The sequence below is a fragment of the Drosophila takahashii genome, chromosome 2R, assembly GCF_030179915.1.
Source record: "Drosophila takahashii strain IR98-3 E-12201 chromosome 2R, DtakHiC1v2, whole genome shotgun sequence".
Taxonomy (NCBI): Eukaryota; Metazoa; Arthropoda; class Insecta; order Diptera; family Drosophilidae; genus Drosophila; species Drosophila takahashii.
In genome coordinates, this window is record NC_091679.1 from 31,911,395 (window position 1) to 31,929,563 (window position 18,169).

The 18,169-nt window shown below is 39.1% G+C and overlaps 1 protein-coding gene across 1 annotated transcript; it reads right to left on the bottom strand.

Annotated features, from left to right (window-relative positions):
• Positions 1–14,334: 14,334 nt before the first annotated feature.
• On the bottom strand, positions 14,335–16,149 carry Cyp6a14 (Cytochrome P450 6a14). The gene is made up of 2 exons (XM_017149235.3): positions 14,819–16,149; positions 14,335–14,760 (listed from the first exon to the last, which is right to left on the bottom strand). Exons 1-2 carry the CDS (start codon positions 15,930–15,932, stop codon positions 14,345–14,347), a joined length of 1,530 nt encoding a protein of 509 aa, XP_017004724.2. The 5' UTR covers positions 15,933–16,149; the 3' UTR covers positions 14,335–14,344.
• Positions 16,150–18,169: the final 2,020 nt, after the last annotated feature.

An 18,169-nucleotide genomic window follows, 5' to 3' on the forward strand; every position in this document is an offset into this window, starting at 1 on the left:
CCTTCTAGAGGAACTAGATATTTTGAGTGCGCTCCCCTTCCTCAAACGTAAGTATTTAATAATAACATTAGTGTAATAATAAAAATAATGAAAATAAGCTATATAATAAATAAATACTTCGAACTTGTATGTTTGTGAAAAAAAGTGACGCCACGCTAAATGCACGCTATGTATGTATACATATGTGTGTTTATGCAGGAGCCTGCTTGCGCTTGTAAGGTTCGGTTTTAAAAAAGGAATATGAAATAATACTTTAACTATTTTTAGGCGCTGGAGTGTCTTCATGGACAAGGAGAGATCAATGAGGCGATTCCGCCAATTGGTTTACGTATTGTGTTCCGGGAGAAGCTGTTCGCAAAACTCGAAAGTATGTATATATATAAATAATATACAATTTGTATTATTTATTGTTATTTAAACTATATATAAATCTTGCAGTTTGTGGGACGTAATCAAGAAAAGAGCGAGAAACCAACATCGCTGATTGGTATCGATCCACCTAGAGGAGGTAGCACGCTTGGCAAGGTACATTTTAAAATTATAAAACTTTATATTTATTGTACGTTTCTGTATGTTACTTAAATTTATTCGTACTTACTTAATAATGATAAGATTGCTGTTAGACTTAAATATGTTTAGTTATAAAAAATTTGTAATTATGTTATATCTATAATAATAAATAAAAAAATAATAAAATAAAAAAAAGTGAATATATGAAATTTTTAATTTTTCTGAAAAATTCCTTTTTGCATCAAGAGTGGAACATTCTTGAAATCGAGAACGCCTATTCTTGAAATCAAGAACGCCTATGCTTGAATCCAAGAAATTGTCTTCTTGAAACCAAGAATACGTTCTTCTTGGTAAGGGAGAAATTATTAAACCCGAGAACGATTTACTCTTGGAACCAAGAACGCCTATTCTTGAAACCAAGAACGCCTATGCTTGAATCCAAGAATTTTTCTTCTTGAATCCAAGAAGACTCATACTGAAATCAAGAATACTTATTTTCAAAAAAGTAGTCTCAAATCAAGAACACTCGTTCTTGATTTTAGTAAAACCGTTCTTGGCTCACTTTTGAGCACGGAAATACTGAAATCAAGAACGTTGAGAACGGTTTTTTTTCTCGGTGTAAGCCTTTCCTTTTTCATTTTCCCTAGCTGAAAGCGGTACCTGCGGTTAGTGCTTTAGCCCCCATTTTTTCGCCCTGCTGCAAATCGATGGGCAGTCGTAAAATGCTCCCGAATTTATTGCATACTTCTGTGCGTGCAAATTGCGTGCGGAGTGCTCGCGTCTGTGTGTGTGCCTTAGAGTTTTACACACTTTTGATTGGCTTTCGGGCAGCTTAAAGTTTAATAACGAATGGCGTAAATTTTATGGGGGAAATCATTAAATCGTTTAGCGAAATGTGTGTGTGTGTGTGCTGGCGTCATTTAGTTCCATGGAAAATGCGAAATTTAGTAATTTACCACGAAAACAATTCGGTCTGTAAATTATTCTATTATCTTCATCGCGCATAAACAGACGGAACATTTAATTAATTTTCCAAATTAAAACAAAACATTCAAGCTGCGCCGAATGCAAATTGGAACAATTCCATTACATTGCTTTATAATCTCGCAGTTATTGAATCAGGCGCGGTCATAAAAGAGCCAGTCCGTCGGCGAATAAACGCAGGATATGGCAAATGCCAGACAGAGTAGACATCATCAAATTAAATGGCCTGGCCACAATGCAACAGTTAAAACGGCAGACAACAATGGCCAGAAGCAGGCACTTGAAGTCCGGCCAAGTGGCCAGGAAAACTGCAACATCAGCATCGTGGGGCAGGTGGGGCAGTTAGGAAAGCCCGAAGAACAGTTTAAGTCAATCGAGGCATAAAAAATGTGCGCTTGGAAAGCTCAAGAGTTTTTCCTTCACCGCCAGGGCAAAAGTTTTCTCAGTTTTTTTCCAACCAGATGGGCATTTATCAAGGAACGGACGTTTATTCAGCAGACGGATATTTTCTGAAGTGCTATGCCACACACGACTAACGAAGGAAAGGGTCCTCGAACCCCAAACGGAATGATAAGAGCATGTATGAAGTGCTTTTCATATATGAGGTTAAATTTTATACACTTTAATGCACAGGGTATTTTTATTTTACTCAGAAGTTTGCTTCGGATTAAGAATGGTTTTGCCTTCAGCTTGTCAAAATATCCAAATATGGCTATTTTAAATTACTTTGCTGTGTCGAGATCCTTTATTGACTCTTTGCTTATTGTGTATAGTGGCTGCCATTTTGCATTGTTTACATTTTCGTGACAAATTTTTGTTTTCTAATTTTTGAATCACAATAAAAGTACAATTGTTTTTCAGTTTACAATCATTTTTAAGAGAAATTTCAATTTTTACAAATACCATAGGACTATCATGAAACATATAATTACAAAAATGTCGGCATTGGCAATATGGATTTGTCCATAGAACCATATAAAACCTGCTTTTATTAATTTTTTGGTAAAAATGATTTGAGCAGCAAGCCAGCGAAATTTCGTGCAAATGAATTGTATGTGCTGCTGGCGGAATGCCTGCACACCTGCTATTTGAAAGCCACCTGTACGTGCTGCTGTCAGGATTGAAAATTCCAGAAGCCACGGGGGAAAGCAATATCATCTCTCCAGCGAGTATCTGCCCACCCACAATGTCACTAATTGCGAGATTTGCTGTCGCAGTGAAATCGACAGGAGATCTCTTTTGAATTTACCACAACAAATTTTCCCCTGCCACGGCGAATGCAAATATTTGCGATGTTTCGCCGACGCGTTGGGCGGGGCACTTTGGTACTCGGGTCCGGGCACCCGTGATTGGAATTCGCGGCATGGAGGCACGGAATGCGACGGAGGGCTGAAATCACGCAGTTCCCGCCACACGCCATTGAATTTTAAATGAAGATCCCGGGACCAACTTGCGAAGACAATGACATGTTTATAAGAAAGTGCAAGGGGAAGACGAAGCCCTTTGCCAAGGCCAAAAGCCACTTCTCGGCCCGGACCACGCCCCCTTTTGTGCTGGCATAATTGGTGACGTGTGCACGTCGTTGTGACGGTCGTTGGCGCCGCCTGCACATCCACAGCTTATAAAATTTTTACCGGAATGCCGCGGGCATATGACTAGCTCCTCCACGGGTACGCGACTCCGGCACTGCGACACGCCACGCCTGCATCTAATAAACCCTAATGGCAGAGACACTCGGCAGAAGTGCGCATCGCGTATCTGGATCCCGAAATTAGCAGCAGAAACTCACACAATTTGGCTAGCAAAAAAGTTTGCACATAATCTCGAATTTATTAAAAATCGTGGAAATAACGATGAGCATGGATAAGAGAAAAATTTAATATGTCTTGGAACACTCTGCTTGGAAAAAGATTTTTTCATTGCATTTAAGTGATAGTTATATATATACTTTGTTATAATTTAAGGTTTATATTAAGAAAATATTAATTAATATTAATATAAATATTAATATTAGGAAAAATAAAAGTTTAAAAAATGTTAATGATCAGTTTAAGCTTCAAAAACAATATTTAAACCAAATTTACAAATTACAAATTTACAAAAATAAAAATAGGTTTAGCGATTAAATAAAATTATTGGCATTAAAAAAATAAACATATTTATATATATACTAAATTTAAAAATCTAAAAAATATACAAAAATTGAAGCCTCAACCTCTCGAGTTAGTTCACACTACCCGGCAATTTGTAGGGCATAATCAAAAAGCTTATGCAAATGAAAGTGAAAGTAATGTTCCCGTGAAAGTTTCCCGCTAGACATCAGCACACGTGGAGGAGTCCGGAAATGGCTTGACTTTTGCACACGGAATCATTGGCTGACAATGATGTGCAGTCCTGCTGGTCGCTATTCCACACGTAAAGTGAATAAACGGGGAGCTCCGTGAACCGAGCTAAGGATAAGGACAGGCCGCAGCCCGGAAAAGTTTCTGTCGGATCCTTTTGTTAGTTTCACGGGCAGCAGCTGCAACTTTGTTTCAGCACTCGATGCAAATGCGTTGGAGCCCAAAGTTGCAGCACTAATAGAAGGGGCGGAAAAGCTGGAAATATGGCCAGGAAAACGTGAGTTTTCATCTGGATGCTGGCAGCGTGCCGATGGCTCTGCTTTGTTCGGACGGCATTGAATGAATGGGGAGAACGGCGACCAGCTGCACCTAGAGTGCGGAAAGTTTCATAAAATATTTGTAATGAGCTGGCTTTTATGTGAATTTCATACGGCAAACATAGAGGGGGGAACCTTGTGGCTGCAAGTGCATGTAATGGACATAAAGGACCATGCAATTTTAAATTTTAATTTTCTCATACATTTCTGTCATTTCCGCTGTATGCTGCATGCTGCATGCATTTTTAAACCAATTTTCTTCGGGGCCATAGGGCCAAGCCAATTGCAGAGATACCCAGCTCAACTTACATGATAATTACGGGACACAGACTACTCGTTTTAATATCATTCTGCTGCTGCTGTATCATTTGCTGTTTGGTTGGCCAAACGCAATTTAATCACGCACGTACTGGCAAACAATTTTCCCCTTCCTTGAACTGAGCTGAATGCACTTTTTCCCAAAGAACAACCGCTGAATTTCGAAATTATACGAATAATGGCTTGCCCACCATTTGCAATTGGAGCTCATTGTTCGCTGTCCGAAACAGGGGCTTTGCTATTATTTACCACCTAATGACGGCTCTAATGAATTGATGGACGTCGAAGCTCTCCCATTTGCCACCAATTTTCACAAAATACGCGCTTAGCCGGGAAAATGCATGCATTTCAGTAATGACAAATGGGCCGAAATGAAACTAATGCCCCAATAATTGGAAAATTCGAACCATTTAGTCGTCCGATTATACTATTTTAATTAGTTTTTAATTCTCGCGCTTCACGATTCAGTTTTCCAGTAGTAACTTGTGCTCAAAATGTTTTATTGGCCAACTTTTATGGCCAGGCAATAACCTCTGGGGACGGGGACTTGGCATCTCTCTAGTACTAAATCAATAGCAATAATTCTGGCTAGCGCCCATAAATTTCGGGCCACAATATATATAGAGTCGGATATTCCTTTTTTCTCGGCCATATTATCAGACCGCATACACACACACGTGTTGACCATAAATCTAGCTGCGGTCGCCTTTTTTTGACGCTTTATTAAGTGGTCTATCAGAGGGACATGTGTTCTTTGGCCGGGCGGATGGAGGGAAAAAATTGATTTCCAGTATACTTTTTGTGGAACTTTTGTGCGCTCGCCTAATTGTTTGGCCGAAAGGCAGACAGCGAACTTCGTTTAGTTTTTAAGCGGAAGTTACACAACGCTAAAAACAACGAGAGTGGAATGGATATTGAAAATGGCAAAAAGTTTGAATGCTTAGTTTTGAGGGATGAGCTGTTGTTTGCCTTTTAGTTACTTACATTTTGATGGGAGCCTCGTTTGCGTTTTGAAGATTGAACTTTTGTTGCACTTATTGTATTACATAAAAACTTTAAATTGCGCAAGCCTTCAAAGCTCTTTAATCAGAGTATATTTATACTTTTTTAATTAAAAACATGTATTTCCGATGGATGGCCATTCCAATTAACACACATATATATTTTTTGATTTTTAGTCACACACTTTAAATATCAATATCAATATTTGTCAGCTCAGTTTTTCATATATTCCATAATATTTTAATCAACCAGCCATGTGTGAAGTTTAATATTAAGTCTGATTTTTTCATGCGCACAAAACTCTTTTTTTTTATTGATGACAACCGCCCACAGAAGTGCAAACAGTACTTTAAATATTCATTTTTGACTGAATAAACTCGTAGTTTTTGTCGTAACACTTTTTCCGACGCTCTGGCGAGGAGGACACGTCCTTGGGCAGCGGGCGGGATTCGCACACTGAGCCGGGAGCCGAGGACCCGAAGCCGCTAACATTTTGGCCCCAACAGAGGGATATTTTAGCAGAGATGCTGCGCAGATGAAAGCGAAAGCCAAGCAACACGTGCTGCGCTAACAGGAGTTACCCAGCGGCGAAAATTGCCATTACAAAATGGATTACGAATGCATTACTTCTCCTCTCGTAATAGAGAAACAATGGATTACAACATGGATTACTTTGCCATAGGCATGGCCGCCTTGTAATGTGGTCGGGAGACAATTTGCATTACTAGTAATGGGAAAAGTATGCTAGGGCCGAATCACCTTCGGGTCTCCATTACGAATTCAATATACTTTTCCGAAATTGTAATGCAAAATGTAGACGGACTAGAGAAAATTCAACATACAATTTGAAAAACGTATGCTGAGTTGTAATGCATGTTCATTTATGAAAACAAAAAATATTCTTTCCTCATGTAGGAATTGAACATGGGTATTATTGTATAATGGATGGAAAGGCTAACCGCTCGGCCATTGTCTGTGCTTTTTTTAGTTCGTTAAACTATATTTAGAATGCATGCTGTTATTATTAAAGTTCCGAAGCTCAAACGTGAGGGAGGGGAAACGAAAAACGAACACATAGACAATAATTTTTATGTGTGTTTGTGATTTTTGACGAAGGGAAATCGTTAGCGAACGAAAAAACGAAGTCATAGGAGCCCTGATTACAACTTCTCTAACGAAAAGCAGCGATAGTAATCGGTTACATTTTCTTTACATGTAATGCATTTTTTCTCCAGACCCCATTCGCCTGTTCGCCGCTGGGTACTTTCAACCTTCATTTTGGGTCTCTTAGCAGCTCAGACTCTCTTAGCTTTGGGGATATGTTGTCAGGCGATTTTATTTATTAAGCTGAATATATTTTATTAAATCTGCTAACCGTTTTTATGGCCCACACAAGGATCCAGATCCAGCACTCCTTACGCAGTCGCTCATAAATTCATGTCAAACAGGGCCAAGGTTGCCACTTTCCAGGGGCGGAAGCCACAGGTGTGACAGCAGCAAATTAAGTTGCACATATAACTCACAACCCCAAGACATCGTCCTCAAGGAAATTGCCCCGGCTATATGTGTTCTAGGATCCCCTCCCTCCTCTCTGGAAAGTTGCCTCACACAAAATATAATGTGTACGACCCATGTCATGTATTTTACAATTGTTGCCAACTCCGTTTGTCATTACAGCAAATGAGTTTGGCAGCCACGAGAAAATAAAAAATAGCACGGAGAAAAAAAGCTCGAAACTCGCATAAATTACCCGGACAAACGGCAAACAGCTGCCTCTCGGAAAATGTGGAGAATGCGCTGACCATTGTCTTAATCCGCTTAAATTGTGGCATTCTAGACGAACGAGAGTGTCAACGACTCGGCCAGCAGTTCAGCGTTCGAACATAACTCGAGATAATTCGGTTATTACGGGCCAACGAACGTGTTAACCATATATGACCCAAAAGTCGAACGCAATATCGAAGCGAAGGCCAGATAACTTTTTCGGGGACGCAGATAGACAGCGCAAATACACGATAATTGCGAGGGACCGAATAAAACGGCAACTTAATTTGAGTCGACAAGTGGCAAAGGGCATGTCAGGATCAGGTTAATCGTCAAAAGGTTAACGCCTTGCGATGTAAGTCAAGACAGCCCACAGCACACTGCAATTGACCCCCTCCTTGAGTGGAAACTCAACAGGAAATAGGAATATAATAACTTAATTACTAGTTCTTTGTAATATAAAGCACATGTCAGTGGCATATATCGTTATTAAATTATGACAGGCTAGTCATATTTGTATCAATTTAAACATTTTCCTGCTAATTGAAAATCGAATTTAATTGGAGAATAACTTAACTGGTTCATGGAAACTGTCATAATTAATAATGACATTTTAAATCACACATTTCCATTAATTTTTCCTGTGATAATTAAACTATTTATATAAATATTTTCCTTATTTAATCGAATTTAATTAAAGAATTTCAAAGTCATGATTAATAAATATATTTTAATTGATATATTTCAATGAAGACTTCATGTATTAATTAATCTATATATGTGCATATTTTCCAACATAATATATTTAATCAAAAAATATTTAACAATGCATTTAAATGTGCTACATTCCTTTCATTTTATTGTACTTTGTCAACTTATTTATGACAGCATTTTATGTCGCCATTTCCAACAATCACATGAAGCTCCGACCTTAGGCATTCGCTCTTATTTCTATGGAAGTTGGTAGACCTTTACTACTCAATGTTGTTTTATTGCATATTTTCTCGTTCAACATTGTTTCAATTTCAATATTCTCCCAGGTTTCCGCAAAGTTAATCAACATTCAGCCAACCAAGGTTATGATAGCATGACGTCGGTAGAAGCAAATGCAGGAAGATTTATTCAACTGCATTGAAGATTTTTTTGCTCCTAGAATTTTTTACGCACGATTTGCTAGGTGCATACTAGTAATTGAATTGGGGAGAAATGAAAATATTCGTTTGCCGTTGTAAAAAATGCTGAATATTGAATCACTATGCCTAACACGAAAAATATCTTCTGCACTAAAAATTTATTGAACTGCATTTTGTCCCCTTGGTTTCCTTGAAGATTTGTAGATGGGAATTTTAGAAAACAAATGTCATAAAGAAATAAATGGCAAGGAAACTCGAGAAACAACTACTAATCTTAGTTAGCCTCAAACATGATTTGTTCGAGCTTCCATTCAGCTGTTACTTTCATTTTGGGGACTTGCCCAATGACATAATGAGAAGACAACCCTTTCAACATCACGATGGTGAAACTGCAGTTTCGGTTTGCCGTCTGATTCCCGAAAATCCTCGCTCGCCTTCAATGGAGTGCATTCGATCGAGAAAGCCAAGAGCAATTGAGCTGTCCCAACCAAAGGCAACACATCAAGGTGTTAATAGACTAATAGCACCTGCCGAGCCGGAAAATTGCCGAGCAGCAGAAGCCAGGAGGCATTCGAGGTGGAGCTGGAGGAACAGGACTAGCACTTTTGCCGATGACAACCCGTTGAAGCTGGAAGAGAAGCGAGAACTATGCCAGAGGATTTGTTCGGGGATTTGCCAAAAGATTGGAAAGCAGATTGGAAAGCGCCAGTTGACATCCCGTTTCGCGTTGGCTTTTTATCAAATCAGGACTTGATTTGATTAGGCCCCCGAACGGGATGATAAATTATTGTCTGGCCGAATTGGCTAGCTGCTGATGTCCTCTGACAGCTTAATGCATGTCGTCTGCCCAACGATTTGGAAAAATTGATTGTGTCCACACTTACAATCAATTGCCAAAAGGAAATTCGGCAGCCGAATGGTCGGGCAATAAACAATTCCAGAGCTTCGCTCGGAATTGAAAGTGTTTGGGGTGGCTAGGAAGCCTGGGAGAATAGTTTAATCTTTTTTCTGACTACAGCAGATACAAAGCCACAAGAGTGGATTTTACTTGCAGCAATCGTCAGATAATGCAGATGGAAAAACAAAGGCGCATAACCATTTTAATCCAGTCGAATGCTTCTGGTTGCCAAGGCAATCTAAAAATGCCTTTGCACCCAATGTTTTTCCGCATCGGCCAGCTAATATTTCGCCTGTAATTTATATATGACCATTCTGGGGAAAAAAGCATTCGGTAAACAACATAAATAAAGCGACCAATGAAATTGTAAAGTGCCCTGTCGTCGCCCGCTCTTAGTGGAGATCCTCGAACTGGGCAAAGTCCGCTCAAGTGACTCTGACACCTTGCAGCTCAAGTAATTAGCAATTTGTATGGCTTTTGGTCTGGGCCATTTGTTACGCAAAGCGCTTACAAAATGCCCGACTGGGCCATAAAAGTTCAACACCGCTTGAACACCTCGACGCAGGCCGCAAAAGTGTGCTACGCCTGAACTTTCCGCAGCCCATCTAACCGGCTCCACCTAAGCATAATGAATGTTACCTAAGCGTGATTTATATCAGTACGCAGCTCATAAATCTCTGGGTCAGCAAGGAAGTGCCCAAAAGCGGAGATTGAAGACGAAACTTGAATACCCTTTATGAGGACGATTTTACATTAAAAAATTGTCAATTGTGAAAAACGAAGAAAAGTGCATAAAAAATAAACCAAATGTGTAAACTCTCTATTCGTAGTCTTAAAAATAAACTAGATTTAGTACACAGAGAAAAAAACGGAACAATATGGAACTGATATTGTTTCATATCAATTTTTCCATAACAAAATGGTGTGATTTCATATCAATATGGTACAAAATCATATGTTCGGAAATATCATTTTGATATGAAAACAGATAGGCCGAAATTGATATGAAAAAATACCCGATGGATGATTATTTTTGGTATTTTTTTTTCTCTTTGTATAAAAAAGTTTTGATTTTATATCTATAACCATATTTACCTGTACATAAGAAACGGTCAGTAGCAAAAATCACCCTGAACGAATTGACATAAAAATCTAAAAAAAGAAATACAAAGTTTATACTCAGTACTTTTATTTGTATAGCAATGGTTTCTATGTAACCCAATTTTGAAAGTAGTTGAAACTATTGGACCTTATTAAAAAATTATATTTGTAATAATTTAGTTCCCATGTCTATAATTTTAATCATTTCCCATTAAAGATGTGGGCAATTCCAGAGCATTCAAATATTATTAAGCAATGTTTACATAACATTTTCGGCATACTCTTATGATATTGAAAAAGTTATTCTTCTTATAGCATACCTCTTCGGCCACCACTAAGCGACGTGACCCAGCGACCCGAGGCGACTGAATCTGCAGATATACCTCATCTTCCGGAAAATTTCACATAATTACGTGCAACGGCCGGACTTTGGGGCTGCGGCAGGAAGGTGCGAAGGTGGATCCCGACACTTTGACCTTTTGGCCACAATGTGCGCTCGTTAGTCAATGTTTAGCAATTTGTTATCAATCAATAATAAATGTAAATAACATCATAATAAGAACACAGGCGTTGGCTAGATGCGTGTCCCTCGTTCGCCGCTGATGATGGGGCATCAGGGCATCGGCTCAAATTGTCTATGTGGAGGCGAAAGGAATTTGGCCTAAATGAATTATGGCCCGCAAAAAAAAACACAAAGTGCGAAAAGAGGCAATACGGGCAGGCGATGGCGATATTGTATTTTTTCCGCCTCATCACGGCAGCTGTTTTCCAAATAGACAACGCTGCCAATTGAGCGAAAATCAATGGCAATCCAGTCAGTTGGCCAGGGTCCTATGAACACAAAGATGCCAGGATAGTGCCGCCCACAGAAACACCCACCCAGATCCAATCAGGCGATACTGGACACTGAGAGCCCGTGGTCTTTGTCTTACTTTACACTTGCCCACTGCCAGCGATTCTGTTTTTGTTTTTAGTTTCGCCCGGTGGTCATTCAGTGGGGATTCCAAAATCATTTCGATACCATTCCTCACCTCAAAGCTAAAAAAACAGAGTGCTGGAAACTGAAAACAGATACAAATACAGATAGATACTTGGCTATATCGGGGGAATACGAGTAAGAGTTATTCTGCTGCTGCACCTGTCTGTGTGTTTTGCGAGTTCTCCTGTTGCCGTGAGCAAGTTCATCTTATTCCGGCTAATTATTCCATTTGTTTTGCAGCTCCAAGTTTTTTGTCTTCCTCTGTTTCGTTGCCCCAAGGATTGTGTGGCGTGACTGCACTATCAAAAAGAGCCGTGGCAAAAACTTCTGCCTGGCTGGAGAATGGAGCATTGAGAATGGGGAATGGCAAACATATTGCATAGCACATGCAATTCTGTCAAAACAGTCGTACTCGGTTAGCAGCTGGCAAGTAACGCATGAGAAATGAGCAAATTAGTGGGCGAGTCACGGAAAAGTTGTAGTCGGATTTTGCCCCCAGATTAGCGGGAGAATACTTTGTTATTCTTTTAGCCGTTTGTTTTCAAAGTAATTCTAAGACATACATACGTACTCCACGAAAGCATTCCACCCAAAGTACAAGTTTTTGTAAAGCTATGCCCTATCTTTTAAAATAGATTAAAATTGTATTTTACGGCTAGCTGCCTGGAGGCTTTAACTCTGCACAAACAAAAAAAATTGTTGGTTTAAACTGACTTTACTGCTATCGAAAAAAGGTTTTTTCAATGAAAGGTTTGATTTGAAAAATATTTGGGTGTTAGATTGATATAAATAATCAAAACAATAACTCCGTTGCTTTTTTACAGAAACTTTAAATATGTGGGCGCAACAGTTGGAGTACGAGTAACGGATATAATATAAAACATTAAGTTTTGTTGCTGTGGGAGTGCATTTTTTAACAATTCGATGGCTGAGGACCGTTTTACCAATCGTTTTTTTTTTTTGTGTGTATAAACAACTTTAGTTAAAGTAACCAGAATAATTTAGTTCAAAAAGTTTCAATCAGTTAACTGGTTGTAAAACCACTAACACATTTCGCAAAATACCAATTATATTTGTGTTTTATCTGATTTAGCTTTGTGCATGACAACCAAATTAATTAGCAAAGTTTTGGTCACAGTTTAATCTTTGATAACATTTCTAATAATTAAAACGCCCTTATATATTTGCTGTATCTCATCTCTTCCTCTTCCTCATCTACTTTACATTTATTTTTATACAAAATATAAGATAAAACTCTCTCCTCTTAAATTGAGGCTTGCATTAAAATTTAAATGCTTTCCACTTTGAGGTACATGCCATTTTCTGTAGGGGAGTGTAGGGTAAGGTGACGAACGATTCGTTTTTTGAATGTAACTTTTGTAAAAATCACTATTTTTCAAAAGTGTAAACGCAGAAAGTTGCTTACATCTACTGAGCATATTCCTGTAAAACTCGAAATTCGAAATTCCAATGCAGCTAAATCCCACAGCGTTTGGCGTGAACCCTACTTTTTTTGCACTTTTAAAAGTTGTAGGGTAATGTGACGAACGATTTGTTCTTTAATGTAACTTCTCCAAAAATCAATATTTTTTAAAAGTGTAAAAGCAGAAAGTTGCTTACATTTACTGAGCATATTTCTAAAAAAATTTGGATTCGAAAATTCAACGTAGCCAAACCCCACAGCGTTTGGTGTAAACCATCCTTTTTACAAACAAAAAAATACATTTTTTTATATATTATTTACGGAAAGGTTATTTTCGATACGGAAAAGAAAAAAGTAATAAGATGATACCCAAACTTACAAAAAAAAAATGGTCAAAGTGCAAATTTTTTTTTAAATTAAATTAAACTGACGTCACTATTAAAAACAAAAATAAAACTGCAGCAGTAAATGTTATCTGGTATTATTATATTTTTTTTACAAATAATCAACGATAACAGTTAAAATTCTTGAATAAAAAAAGTTCGTCACAATACCCTACAAAAAGTTCGTCACGATACCCTACAAGGTAGACTTGGAGCCAAAACGGTGTCACTCTCAAACGGCGCAAAAGAAAAAAAACGCGAGGGACCAAAAACTGTTGATAAAGATCTCATGTATACGTGCATATATTTGCCTGATTTTATTTTCCACTCATCTTTGCTCTGGCACTGCTGAAACACAAGTAAATTGAATGGGTTTGCTAGTTTGCGCACCACATTTTTAGCGAAAATTACCTCACGAACAAATTACTGGACTTCTTATTAATATTACTGTAAATACATTGTCGACACGATAAGGGGAGACGACTACATTTATTTGGAATTTTTGTCGTGACGTCATATGTGAGATTCGACGAGTTCGTCACATTACCCTACTCGTCAAATTACCCTACACTCCCCTACCAAAAAGAAAAGATTTCTTTGGCAAAATCAAAAGAACTTCAGTGCGATTTGATGCGGTAAATTTGAAGCGACAAAGCGACCGGATCAAAGCGACTGGAATCAAAGTTTTCCGGCTCGGGATATAACGAGCTTTTAACGAAGCATTATCTCTCAGCAAACATTTGAGTTTGCACTGGTGAATGGTTATTTTTAAAACGAACAACGAACGTACAAACTCTTAAATATGAACGAATACATTAACAGAAAAGAGTTCAAAGAACTCAAAACGATTTCGAACAAATATTGGCAACCAAAAAATAACACTAAATGGAATTTTGGCTGAAAACTGTCGACATTTTCACACCTACATGGGAAAATGTTATCGGTTACTCGACTTCAGAATTCTAGACAACTGCTAAATTTGCATCGAAGCATGATGATTATAGATTTCCGAAGAGCTTTCTAACACTTCAGAGAGCTCGAGCTTTCTTAAACAAAATTTACATTCTCAGACTACGTGTTTAAAATATAAATAAATATTTTTCAAAAATTACTTTTTAAAGTTTAAATTTTAGGATAAAGCAAACTTTTCTAATTTAATTTATTATTTACATTCACGCTTTAATAAAAACTTAAATTTTTTCCACTCTTAGGTACATTCCATTTTCGGTACCCAAAAGAAAAGCTTTCTTTGACAAAATCAAAGGAACTTCAGTGCGATTTGATGCGGTAAACTTGAAGCGACGAAGCAGCGATACAAGGCCAACCTTTGCCTGAACCTTTCCGAAACGCAGTCCAATACAATTGCGGGGTCCATCGCCAAAGGGCAAATAAGCCATTGGGTGGCGTGCCTTTACTTCCTCCGGATCAAAGCGACTGGGATCGAACTTTTCCGGATCGGGATATATCTCAGGGTCGTGGTGAATATTGTGAACGGGAATCAGGGCGTTGACTCCTTTGTCCAGCACTATATCTGTGTTGGGAACCTTGTACTCTCTATTGCATTCTCTAATGAGATGGGGAAGAAGGGGGTGTTTGCGAAGGGTTTCTGAAAGAAAGTATTGGTCTTGAATCATTCCTATTGGTTTCAGATAACCTGTACTTACCAGCCACAACCTGATCCAAGTAGGACATTTTGGCCAGGGAGTCGTAGTTAAGCTCTCCTCCTTCCACTTCAGCCAGCACATTTTCGATCTCATCCCTCACCCGCTGCTGAATATCCGGCTGCATGGCAAGCTCGTAGAGGCAGAAGGACATGGTGCTGGATGAGGTCTCGAATCCAGCCACGAAGAACACGAAGGACTGGGCAGCCATCTGCTCGAGGGTCAAACCCTTGGACAGATCGATACCCTTGCCGCTTTTGGCCGCTTCTTGGTCCTCGGCGCGAAGCTGTATTAACTGATCGATAAAGTCGTTTCGCTTAATGCCGTTTTTGAGACGATAATCGACGGTGTTTTTCACCGCCGACATGAAGAACTTGGTTATTTCATCGGGAAGTATTTTCATCCGGAGTAGCTTAGCCAATTTGGGATTGGTAAAGACAAACGCTTGAACACTCTGGGGATAACGGCGTTTCGTGAATATCTCGCGACCTTTCTGTCGAAACTCGGCATTGGGATCTTGGAGACTATCGCACTCCAACCCAAAGGCACACGATCCAATGACATCCGTGGTGAATCGGGCACAGAGGTCCTTGATCTCCACATTGCCATCGTCCACTTTTGACACCTTTACTAATTTATCCATGGTATTGGCCAGGCGATGGCCCACGTCCACGATCACTCCCGTCATTTGCTTCATCTTTCCGGAGGTGAAGACAGGAGACAGCTTGTGCCTCATCGATCGCCATTCGTCGCCTTCCAGGGCGAAGAGGTGACCCGTCAGTGGGTCATCTCGGGGATTGTTGAATGCACCACGATCTTGAAAGTAGTTAAAGTCCTTGATCATCACCTGCTTGATGAGGTCCAAATCAGTGATCATGGCGGTTCGCCTAAAGAACATGTACATTCCGGCGAACGAAGACTTTCCCTTGAACTGATCGTAAATCTGCTGATTGATATTCCGAAAATGATACTTTGATCCGATTCCCTTCATGTTGCCAATCACCGGCAGAGGCTTCTCACAGGGAACTCCTTTGCGCTCCCAATAAAAGAAGATTTTGATATAGAAATGGTAGGCCAAGGCCAATACAGCGGCAATTAGGGCGATTGTAAACAGCATTTCGAGCGGTCACTTTACTCTGTTCTTGACAAACTCTGCAAAAACACTGATCGTTTAGCCGCTTGTTCTACCTTTTTATATCTTAATCGAGCTTCTAACAAAGCTTTATCTCTCCGCAAACATTAGAGATTGCACTGGTCAATGGTGACTTTGCAAAACGGCAAACGAATACACAAATTTATAGGTATAAATACATACATCGGCAGAAAAGAGCTTTAGGTCTCGAAAAACAACATGCGTTTATTTAGTTAAACAATCGGAAATAAATATTGCCAATTTTGAAATATTTGTTTAGGGAATTGCCGCAAAAAACTTTCGAAATGGTCACACCCTAATGGTTAAGTGTTATCGGTTAGCCGACTTCACGGGGTCGGCAATCATTGGCAACTGGGAAATTAGTCCCGAAGCACGATGATTGTAGAATTCTGTGGAGCTTTCTAACACATCATGAGAGCTTGAGCTCTCGCAAACAGAACTATTATACCCTTGCAGAGGGTATTCCCGAAGGCATTTTGATTTTTTTTACAATTTTAAAACAAAATTTAAAACTAGACAAAAATGTATCTGATATCTCTGGAACAGCACTGATCCCATAAGGCGCGAAAGACTTTCACGGAAGGGATTGAGCTATAATCTCTCAAAGAAGGTGAAGTGAAAGAGTTTGAGCATAAAGTTTAATGCTGTGTTTTTTTCTGCAAGGGTGTATAAATTTCGGCTTGCCGAAGCACACCAAGGTACTAATATATTCGTTGTCATACTACTGAGAGTGAAACGACTTGATATCTAAACAAGAGAGAACGCTATAGTCGGGTGCCCCGACTATCAGATACCCGTTACTTAGCTAAAGGGAGTGCGAAGGAGATGGAGAAAAACTTTGGTCCGCCGTAACTTTTTAACGAATGGTCCGATTTAAAAAATTTCTTCTACATTTCGATAGGTATTGATAAACACAATAACACTGCATTTTACTTTTCCAAAATATTGATTTTTAAAATCGTATATTAGCGATTGTGGGCGTTAGAGGGGGCGTGGCACCCTTTTGAAACAAACTTGTGCTGCGTAGGAACTCCTAGAATCTGCATGCAAAATGTCAATCTTCTAGCTTTTATAGTTTCCGAGATCTCAGCGTTCATACAGACAGACAGACAGACAGACAGACAGACGGACAGACAGACGGACAGACGGACATGGCTAGATCGACTCGGCTAGTGACCCTGATCAAGAATATATATACTTTATGGGGTCGGAAACGCTTCCTTCTACCTGTTACATACTTTTGCACGAATCTAATATACCCTTTTACTCTACGAGTAACGGGTATAATTAATCTACCTACTCAATAAAATATGGGTTAGTCATACTTAAAGGTAGTTTCCTAATAGGAATTATCTATCTTTTCAGTTACTAGGCACGCGAACGATTTTTTTTAAATTTAAGGCATTATTAGGCAACTAAAAAACATTAGTATTATGATATTACAAATATCTACATAAATCACATTAATACAGGATTTCGGTTTGTCATCGAATTTCAACATTTGCTTCAACAATGTTTTTGCCCGCTTTTTAATATACATTGTTATTTATCGATTTGCCAAATAATTATTCCACTTAAAAACCACAAATCGATCTAAATCAGCAAAAAGCCATCCGCTTATAATAAGCATAATTTCAGTAGGCCTAGCTTGATTATTTAATTCCAGCTTTTGTTTTGGTTTTTGTTTGTCACGCTGCGAGTTTTATGGGTCGAGCTGCCTTTAACTGCGGCATTACGATTTTTATGTCGATTGGAAGATGGCGCATTAGCGGCATGAAACGGGCCGTAAGCATTAGGCCCAAATCCTTTAAGCACCAACAACAGCACACACGCCCGCACACAGACACAAAATGCTTTTAGGCGCGACTCCGTTTTATGATTTACTGGGGAGTAGCAGATAGAGGTCCTGCGGGGCGGAAGTTGGGGCGTTTTGGCGTTTCAACCACTTCAATGCCGCCACCAAACCAACACGCTGTCCATCTGGAATACCGTTTAATGGGCCTTTAATCGCTTTCGCATAAATTTTCCCGCGATTTTGTAATAAACATGGGAATTCACTGACGCCAGCGACCCGACTTTATGTCAGTTTCATTGAGTTTACGCTTGATTTAATTTCTGCAACGTGCCAACTTTAATTAAAGGTGGGATGCAAAGGCCAAAAGGCAACAAGCAAGTCGTCAAACAAATCATCAACAGTCTGT